The sequence below is a fragment of the Arachis duranensis genome, chromosome 3, assembly GCF_000817695.3.
Source record: "Arachis duranensis cultivar V14167 chromosome 3, aradu.V14167.gnm2.J7QH, whole genome shotgun sequence".
Classification (NCBI taxonomy): domain Eukaryota; kingdom Viridiplantae; phylum Streptophyta; class Magnoliopsida; order Fabales; family Fabaceae; genus Arachis; species Arachis duranensis.
In genome coordinates, this window is record NC_029774.3 from 64,387,640 (window position 1) to 64,398,551 (window position 10,912).

A 10,912-nucleotide genomic window follows, 5' to 3' on the forward strand; every position below is an offset into this window, starting at 1 on the left:
CCCAGTTGTTTGTTTTGTTATTATATGCATTGTTTTAATGTGCGGCAGGTAAGTAGGGATTCAACATTCAAAGTCATTGGGATTATTTATAGGCATTAAGCAATCTATGAAAGTAATATTAAATATAATATTTTATCACACAATTTTTTTTTTCTCACATGTTCTACTTAAAAAATATATAATGAAAAATTACACTTTAGGATATATTACTTAAACAAATTGAGAGAATTAACAGGTCATGACCAAATTGATTATTTGCTTTTAACAGCTTCCTTTTTCTTGAGCCCTGGGCACCTCTAAGCGGTTAACCACCATAAACACGGCCGAGCGTTTCTTTTCATGTTTGCTTCATTTCGTTTTATTTTATTTTATTGGTGACTGGCTCCATTTTAATTTGTTTCACTCACAATACATAATATGACCATTTCAATCTAGTAGAGGAACCTCTTTCTTGGGAAAAGTCAAATTATATTATAAATAAACTGTTTTTAACCGATCACTTAATTTTGGTGAATGCTATCCTACCCTCTCTGATATGTCATATTTTAATTGGATGTTTATTTTAACCTGACTTACTTTAATCTCATGAGAGTTAATAATATCTTGGAAGACAGTGACGGCCTGACAGAAGAAGAAAATGGAACACCCAATAAGATGGTGATACTTAAGAGACACAGCGACGACGACAAAGGAGTGGGGAGGAGTAAAAGCAACTAGAGAGAATTGGAATACTTTTCTGGAAGAATGATTTGGAAAGAGAAAACAAGACACCTAATGAGAGGCGTAAGGGCGGAGCTTAGTTAAGACAAGGGGGCCATGCCCCGGACTTTTGATAAAAAAATTAGTAATACTTCTTCAAAAAATAAAAAATTACTTCAATTGGTTCAAATACTTTGCTATGACTTAAAATACCAAAGTTCAATCTTCATCTCTTACTTTTATTGCACATGTTGGATTTGAACTGAAGTGAATGTATTCGCATTTCGCAACTCTCTATTCAATAAGCAACACTCTCTCTAGATTGATAAAAAAATTCAATAAATATTATAAATTTTAATATTTGTCATTCTAACTTCTTTTTTACATATTTTAGAGGATATATATTCAAATTTTTATATAAAATAATCATGAAAAATCAAAGAATTGATGCATTTTTTAAGATGAAAGCTAATATTCAAGAAGGAGAATATATAACTTTTACAATATCAACATCTGTAGATAATTCTTTTACTTTAATGAATCATGAAAAAAGTGAGATACAACCTCCAAAAGTTCAAAGAGTTGCATCTGATGAGTTTGACCTTAATTTTTTAGAACGAGACCCTGGAAAACGGCTTTAAATTTGGCAATATCACCCAAATCAGAGAGATGAGGTTAGACGAGTTTATCTTAAATGAGATCCATATCAAAAGTATCTTGACAATTATTTTCTATTTGGCCTCCCAAAATTTTGTTTCAAGCTCCGTCCGCGTAACGACGACGATGAAGGAGTACAATGGGGAGGACTAAACACAATTAGAGAGAGTTGGAGTACCTTTTCTAGAAGAATAATTTGGGAAGAGAAAATAAAACACCAATGAGACGGTGATGTTTGGGAGGCGCAACGGCGACGAAAGAGTGAAGAAGGTAACTCAAATTAAAATAAACATCCAATTAAAATGTGACACATGGCTCAGGATTCGGTGGTTCCAGAACGTTTGGACTATTAAATAATTCCATAATAAAACATGTTTTTTAAGTATTTTTAATAACTGTTAAATAGTCATTTTTTAAATTTAATTACAAATTAATCCCATATTTTTTATTTAATTATAAAAATAATTTTTTATTTTATAAATAATTATTTTATCATAAATCTATCATATTTATTAACAATCAAGAAAAAAACAATAACGACTTAAATCTTCCATTGATCCTAATAAATATTTTTGCTATTCCAATCGATTAAAAGATTAAATTTGATCTGTCACGTTCGTGAGGAATCATAAAATCATGTTTCCTTGAAAACCAATCGATTTGACTATTAAACCAATCGATTGAATTATAACTTTCCATAACCCAATCGATTGGACTACAACTTGTTATCACAAAATAATGATTTTCGCATAAATCAATCGATTGGTCATATGAACCAATCGATTGAACAATGAATTAAATGTGTATTTTTTATAATTCAATCGATTGTTTAGAATTTCCAATCGATTGAATGTTTCAAAACAACCTGAGGTCTCACTCTTCAATCGATTGGTTGTGATACCCAATCGATTAAATTCATAAAAACAATAAAAACAATATGGATATACCAAATTCAATCGTTAATAATTTGAAGAGAAAAGTTATTAGTGTAAATTTATTTTTTTTAAAAAATATCCTTATTGAACTATTTTACTTTTATTCCTTCAAAATATATCTTAGTAAAAATATTTGTAACAATAATTTACATCCAATAAAAATATCTTAACGAGGTTACTATAAAAAAAGGTAGAAATTTTTTTATTTAACCAAATTGATAAAATAATTTTTTTAATAATAAACCTCTTTTTAAGAGTAATATTGAAATTTAAATTTAGACACTAATTATCATTATATATTGCATATAAGCATCAAGAGTATATTATTAAAATAGTATGATAATAATTTAAAGAGAAAAATTATTTTTTGTACATTTAATTAAAAAAAAATTATCTTGTTTAAATTATAGTGTAAGTGGAGCCATTTTTATAATCTTACGATTGAGAGTGAGCAATTTTTTTAAGTGACGTAATTACATCATTCTGTCATGGGTTAATGTAAAATTTGCAGAACGTGAGTATGTGATTGAGTATGTAGTTTTAGATTATAAAGATAGAGGTAAAATAGGAAAAAAATTGGACACCAAACCCTTTTTATTTCGATTATATATTGTTATAGATATATTGCATGTAAGCATCAAGAGTATATTATTAAAATAGTATGATAATAATTTAAAGAGAAAAATTATTCTTTGTACATTTAATTAAAAAAAAATTACCTTGTTTAAATTATAGTGTAAGTGGAGCCATTTTTATAATCTTACGATTGAGAATGAGCAATTTTTTTAAGTGAAGCAGTTACATCATTCTGTCATGGGTTAATGCAAAATTTGCAGAACGTGAGTACATGATTGAGTATTTAGTTTTAGATTATAAAGATAGGAGTAAAATAGGAAAAAAATTGGACACCAAACCCCTTGTATTCCCATTATATATTGTTATAGATATATTGCATGTAAGCATCAAGAGTATATTATTAAAATAGTAAGATAATAATTTAAAGAAAAAAATTATTCTTTGTACATTTAATTAAAAAAAATTACCTTGTTTAAACTATAGTGTAAGTGGAGCCATTTTTATAATCTTACGATTGAGAGTGAGCAATTTTTTTAAGTGAAGCAGTTACATCATTCTGTCATGGGTTAATGCAAAATTTACAGAACGTGAGTACGTAATTGAGTATGTAGTTTTAGATTATAAAGAGAGGGGTAAAAATTAAAAAAAAATGAATATTGAGTAGATGGATGTTCTAAAGAAAAACAATGAAATTTTTAATAATCAAAGAAAATGATACACAATTTCAATGGTGATATTGAATAATTGGTGATGGATTATTCACCAATTTATGATGTTAATATTAAGAAAAAGATAAGATTAGAGTATCTAAATCAAAATAAAACCGCAAAAATTGAAGATAGAATTTTAAAGATAAGGTAGATGAATAACAAGATAATTTCTAAAAACGACAACAAGATTGAAATAGGCGTAGTACATATTTCAATCGATTAGGTAGCACACTTCAATCGATTGAATTAGTCAAATTCATATTGTTTTGGTGAATTCAATCGATTGAGTAACAAAAGCAATCGATTAAATTGTGAGACCTTAGGTTGTTTTGAAGGAAATTCTAAACAATCGATTGAATTGTAAGAAACACACATTATTAGTCATCGTTCAATCGATTGGGTAATATGACCAATCAATTAATTTTTGTGAAAAACACGCTGCCCAACAATTTTCAATCGATTGTTTAGTGGTAAACTGTAATCCAATCGATTGAGTTATAATTCAATCGATTGGTTTGATAGCTCAATCGATTAGTTTTCAAGGAAACACGATTTTATGATTCCTCACGAACGTGATGGATCAAATTTAATTTTTTAATCGATTGGAATAGCCAAAAAAATTAGATCGTTATTGTTTTTGTTCTTGATTGTTAATAAACATGATAGATTTATGATAAAATAATTATTTATAAAATAAAAAATTATTTTTATAATTAAATAAAATATATGGGATTAATTTGTAATTAAATTTTAAAACGGACTATTTAGCAGTTATTAAAAAAATTTAAAAAACATGTTTTGTTATGAGACCATTTAATGGTCCAAACGTTTTGGGACCACCAAATCCTGAACCGTGACACATGAGAGAGAGTAACTTACATGTTACTTTAGAGAGGATAGGTCACCCTTAATCTTTATTCGCTTTCTATACAAAGCTATTTTATAATTCTTGAGAAATTATAATTCTTGTTTTTATCTTTAAACAAAGCTATTTTATAAACATTAAAAAACACTAAACAATCATCTTATGTGTCTTTATATATACAAAAAATCAAGCATTAATATATTTCATCATAATAGACTGACAATTGTTGAATGTACAAATAATACAACTTATCAGCCTTATATCATTTCGACGATGTCAAAATTTTTCACATAAGTTTTTATTTTTGGTTGCAAATCTTTACTACGTACAATATAGCAATACTTTCTTAACCAACTTATATAGTTAATTTAATTAGCAGGTCAACAGGTACTACAATCGATTTTTTATTGTTTTTAAGAAATTAATTTTATTTTTTTATTAATATATCATACATTTTTTAAATTTATTAGATAAATATTTTTTTATTTTAATATTGATATGATTTTATTTATATCATATTTTATTAAAATTAAAATTACTATAAATCAAAATATAATTCAAAAAATAATGATAATAACATTATTCCGATTCAAAAAGACTATAAATAAACCAAAATAAATATTAATTATTTACAAAAGATAATTTTTACTTAAATGTGATGGATATTCGTATTTGTCTTTCATCTTTTTTAAGTGGTAGGCCAAAATATGAATCTAAATACGAAGAGGTCTTCATTTTTTTATAAATAGTGAAAAAATAGAATAAATGAGAATGCTTATTTTTTTCGTTTTTAAATATTAAAATATAAGAATAATTAATAAACAAAATAGGAGAGTAAAATTGTGTATCCAAAAAAAATCCTTCGTAATTCATTATACATCATCTTATTAATAACTTCTTTAGTCTTGACCATAAAAATAAATATATAAATCCTTCAAGATTATTCAATTAAAAATGATGTGTAACAAAATCAAAATAAAAATTTAAAAATATTATTTACAATTAACTATTTATAAACGTTATTAAGTCTAATTATTTATTTTTAATTAGTATTTAATTTGAAGTCGAGATAAAAATTTATTCAAAACACTCTCTATCTTCATGCATAATTTCAATTGTTAAAATATATTTTATTTTTTAATTTTATATTTAATTTTATTATTTTTTCAAAATTATTAATTTATATTTTTATTATATCCTTTTCTATATCAAACACTATTCTTTATCTTTCTATTATTCTCTATACATATACCTGTCATTGTCTCATGGCCATTATTATTATTATTATATTACCTTGTTCTCCTCGTTTTTTCTTTCTCCTTCCACCTTCTCTTCATCCGACCGTCCGTAATTAATTATCACCAAGTATTATTATCGCAGCTTTTAATCTTGTCTATGACTTTGATTTATAACCATCTATTTTGTTAACTTTTATGAGTTGTTGAAGTTTCGCTAAAAAAATGTAAGACATAAAACATTTAAAATTTTTATCCAAATTATCAAATTAACTTTTAGAATGTATAAAATTTATAAATTTAAATTAAATAAGATATTAAATAAAGTTATTAGGTTGTTATTATGCATAACAAAATCAAAATAAAAATTTAGAAACATTATTTATAAATTAACTATTTATAAATGTTATTAAGTTTAATTATTTATTTTTAATAGTATTTAATTTGAAGTCAAGATAAAAATTTATATTCAAAGGACTTTTTATCTTTATGTATAATTCTAATTGATAAATTTTTTTAATTTTATATTTAATTTTTTAAATTATCTTTAATTTCATTATTTTTTAAAATTATTAATTTATAATTTTTATTATATTTCCTTATTATATCAAACACTATTCTTTCTCTTGTTATTATTCTCTATACACATACCAATTATTGTCTAATCGCCATTATTATATTAATTTATTCTTTTTCGTTTTTTTTCTTCTCCTTCCATTTTCTCTTCACCCATCGTAATTAATTATCAGCAAGTATTTATATATTACATTTTTTATATGTTAATCAAATAAGCAGTGCCATATACCAAACAAATGATATTATAGAAGTCAAAATAAATGATATTTTTGTAATATAATTCATTTACTTTAGTTTAATTTAAAAATAAATATTCATGTACTTAAATTTTAAATATAATACTCTGTATAATTAATAATTTAAAAATTAAAAAAAATAATATTATCCCATATGAAGTAATTTAAAAAAAAATGAATTTAAAAAAATATTAGATTTTTTCTAATTTGTCATTTGATAGGTAGAGATATATTTAAAAAAATAAAGAATACATATAAGATGAAAAAAAATTAGTTCTTCCTTGGTAAGAGAAAAAGATAAAACACTATCTTTATACGTGAAATATTGGGGACAAATTAAAAAGGTAAAAAAATGATAAAAATATTAATTGGATAAGTAAATTAAAGAGAAAAAATATAGGTGAAAGTTATATGTGAATGTAGTAACTACAGTAAAAATGAAATTTGTAACCATAGATGTGATGAAATCGATGATGTTGAAGGTAAAAAAATAATGGTAGCAAGAGAAATATAACAAAATGTATTAAGAGGTCAAAAAAAGTAGTAGAATGGATGAAATTATAAAGAATAAAATAAAAAAATATTTTTTTATGATTTTAAAAAAATTCTAATAGAATAATTAGAATGAGACTAAACTGCTAGACAGATCATCAGAGTACCGTACTCACAAACATACTCAAAAGTAAAAAAAATACTATACAAACAAAGATTAACATAAAATTAAATAAAATATAATTTAAATCAATACCTCAGAATATAATAAGATCTACAGAAAAAACTATTTATCACCACTAATTAAATACTTGTTGGCTTCTAATTATTCTTTTTCTCATTTCATATATAGCCAGAAAATAAACTTTTTGACATTGTCTCTACCTAATTTAAGATGTCACAAAAACTTATTTAAATAATTGTTTCGTATAGAGAAGAGTTCATAAGACAAACGAGAATCAGAAAACAATAAAAAAAAGAGATTGTTGGAATAAAAAATTGAATATAAGTTATTCGTAAATTTTTGTAACTCTAGTGAAATATGTTAGTGAAATAAGTATCTGTAAAATATTTTTGAATGATGTTAATAGGATTAAAATAGAAAATAGAAAATTAGACACCAAACTCATGTATTAGCATTATATATTATTATAGATAATTAATAATATATTTTTAAATAGAATTTTATAGCAAATTAATTCTGAGAGATATTAAAACAAATTATTAATAAAATAAAAAAAAAGGAGTTTCTCAGCTACCGTCCAAATCCCATTAAAAAGGCGGGAAACAGGTAAAATAAATAGGAAACAACAGGTTTCCGAGTCCAAACTTGGTCGGCACCCACCAAATTTATGCATACGCTCCATAGGGAGGGAGAAGAGAATTCACTTCCTTCTATAAATCGCAACACCCACCACAAACCTTATTCACACTCAATGTTAGAGATATGATAAATATAACTATTAATGATATCTTTTTTTGATTGTTTAAATTTTTAGAATAAATAATTTTATGATATAATATTAAAATTTTATATTTAAAAATTTAAAATTTAATTTTTGATGAATTTTTTCAAAAAAAAAAATAACATAAAAAAAATAAAAAAATATTAGCTTGTACTTATAGTCATTCTGCCATATCCCCATCTCTATTTATGCCCTTATGCTAAAGTCTTCAACTCCTTACCAATACCTTTTAAAATCTTAATACCCTCCTCAAGCTTTGTAATATATGCGTTGTACTACCATTTGATCGATGAGCAACAAAAATATTTAATTACCTACACTTAATTTGAGTTTGAATAATGCTAAATAATTAGTTTTTCTCAGTTAATATTAATCAATTTTTAAAAATTATTTTATTCATTTTAAATTTTAAATTTTAAAATTATAAATTCTCAATCCTATACTTTAAATTATAAATTATAAATCTTAGTATTTATTAAATAAAATTGGTTCTTTATATTTTTTCTTTTAGTTTATACTAAGTTATACGATATATTATATTGAGTAATATTAGATAACTAATTTTTTTCAGCAAATACAGTTAATTTTTTAAAATTATTTTATTCTTAATTTTTAGACTCTAATAAATCATAAATTATAAACATAAATTTTAAAATTGAGAAACTAAAAGTTAATTTTCCATACTTTATCTATAGTATATTTTATGGTATATCAGTGGACTTTTATAGATTAAATAATAAATAGTATTTCAACAATATCTTCTTGATATTAATTGTTGTTTTGATGTATATATAATCCCATTTTCCTCTATGCATTGATTCAAAAGCCTTTAACACTTTACCTATACCTTATAAATCCCAATACCAACCACGAAGTTTAGGAGTATCTACACCCTAAAAGACATACTATATAATCATTCTAACACAACATAATCCCCCATCACAATAAGCCATCAGCCATGGACTGGTTCTCCTGGCTATCCAGGACAAGTCTTGAGCCATCTCTCGTCTACGAATACGGCCTAGCATTTGCGCGAAACGAGCTTCAGTTGGAAGATGCAACCCACTTCAACCATGAGTTCCTCCAGAGCATGGGGATTTCGATCGCCAAACATCGGCTCGAAATTCTCAAGCTCGCAAAGAAGGAGGATGGTAGTAGTGGCGCTGCCACGGCACTTACCAAGACTCTCTCCGGCGCAATCAAGAGATGCCTAAAGAGGTGCCTGAGTAAATTACAGGTGTTCAATGAACAAGAAGCAGAGGAGACAAAGGAAATGGTAACACCGGAGCCAAACTGGTACCATGGGAGGTGCAGAGGGTCAATGATGAGGAAGCATATTGACGGAGAGAAGGGTATGCTATCATCATGAATGACAAATACTTCATTTTTACTTTTTTTTTTTTCGACAGAAATACTTCATTTTATTTAAATAACAGACAAGTTAACTGTTTGATATTTTTTATTTAGTTATTTTGTATATTTGTGTTAATATTACTTTATTTTCTATTATTTTTTAATTAAAAACGTTAGTCTTCTAACATTTTCTTTTAAACAACAGACTGATACACCTAATTGGTCTTTTAACGATTTAGCCTTGGATAAATTACTTTCTAACAATATTTTTTTTTGACAAATTAGTACTAATTTGGGACTATTAAAAAAAATTAGTTTTTGTTAAAGAAAAAATTTAATTTTGATGTAATACGTAAAAGGTTTTATACCATTGATATATTAAAATTAAACACATAAAATAAAAAGTAAATTAATCTATCTGCTTTTAAAACTTTATACAATTTAAAATTTATACCATGTTAATATTTCAAAAAGAGCACTCGTTTGTTAAATTTCAAAAATATTTTGAAAGGTCAATGGCTAATTTGTTAAATTATTTTCTAAGGGACTAATGTCTCTAAAATAAACCATTGCTAGTTTAAACCACTTAAATATGTAACTAATTTCGTGAAAAAAAAAAAAAAAACATTACCGTTTACATGTAGTATCATAATATATCATATTTAATTCATGTGCACACTTTTTCTTTTTGATATAAAAGTCTATATATTGCAAAGAGCAAAATACTTATAAAAAAGAAGAAAGGTTACTAAAGAGTATACTAAAAAGCAACACGGACGATATGTTTTTTAAAATCAAATACTGTATGTTAGCTTGAACTTATTTAAATTTGTAACTAATTGTTTCATAAAAGATATAGTTATATTATACATTATATTCAATTATTTGTATTTGTATTTGTATTTGTGCAATATAGGTATGCAACGAAGCAGGACCATAGCACTGTCAGGGCCATTGGATGGAAGAACAATGCATAACAAAATGGTAACTGGGAAGGTGTTGAAGTTGTCTGGTCCTCTTGATGGGAAGATGAATGAGAGAATGATGTATGCAAATAGGAGTCCAATAATGGCTCATAGGCCTTTGGTTGAAGAGAGGTTCTTGGGCACACTAAAGAGTCCTAGACTTTCTAGTACTGGTCCTATTGATGGAAGAGCTATGGTTGATAATAGGAGTCCAAGGCTAAGTAGGCCTCTTTATGAAAGGGTTGATAGCCCAATGGGTTATAGTCCGTACAATAAGGCTAAAGGCGACTCTGATTGTGATGATGATTATGGACTGTGGCCTACAATGTTTGAGGATCTGAAACCCACTTGAGTCTTTTTTTTATTCCGAGTAAATGCTTAAATTAGGTTTTTGAATTTTATGCATGAGTAAGACTCTACAAATCAAATTGATCTTTCCAAATTAACTCACGTGCGCATGTTAGTCCCTCTCTCATTCTGTTTTGCTTAAATTAACTCACGTGCGCATCTTTCCAAATTATGCAAGATGAAATTTTAGAAGCCTAAATTCGTACATAAGATTTGAGTGACTAATTTTGAGCATTTACTCTTTTTGTTTTGCTTCTTCTTGAGTGCAACTTGACGGTGAATAACAGTAATGTCTTCCTT

General features: G+C 25.7%; 1 protein-coding gene across 1 annotated transcript; it reads left to right on the forward strand.

Moving 5' to 3' along the window:
• Window positions 1-8,822: 8,822 nt before the first annotated feature.
• LOC107479391 (uncharacterized) lies at window positions 8,823-10,677 on the forward strand. The gene is made up of 2 exons (XM_016099531.3): window positions 8,823-9,298; window positions 10,216-10,677. Exons 1-2 carry the CDS (start codon window positions 8,905-8,907, stop codon window positions 10,614-10,616), a joined length of 795 nt encoding a protein of 264 aa, XP_015955017.1. The 5' UTR covers window positions 8,823-8,904; the 3' UTR covers window positions 10,617-10,677.
• Window positions 10,678-10,912: the final 235 nt, after the last annotated feature.

Bases quoted from the DNA above. Each gene is read 5' to 3' on its own strand.
- LOC107479391 (XM_016099531.3), top strand. From the start codon at position 8,905: ATGGACTGGTTCTCCTGGCTATCCAGGACAAGTCTTGAGCCATCTCTC. The intron at 9,299-10,215 runs GTATGCTATCAT...TGTGCAATATAG, and splicing joins GCATATTGACGGAGAGAAGG to GTATGCAACGAAGCAGGACC.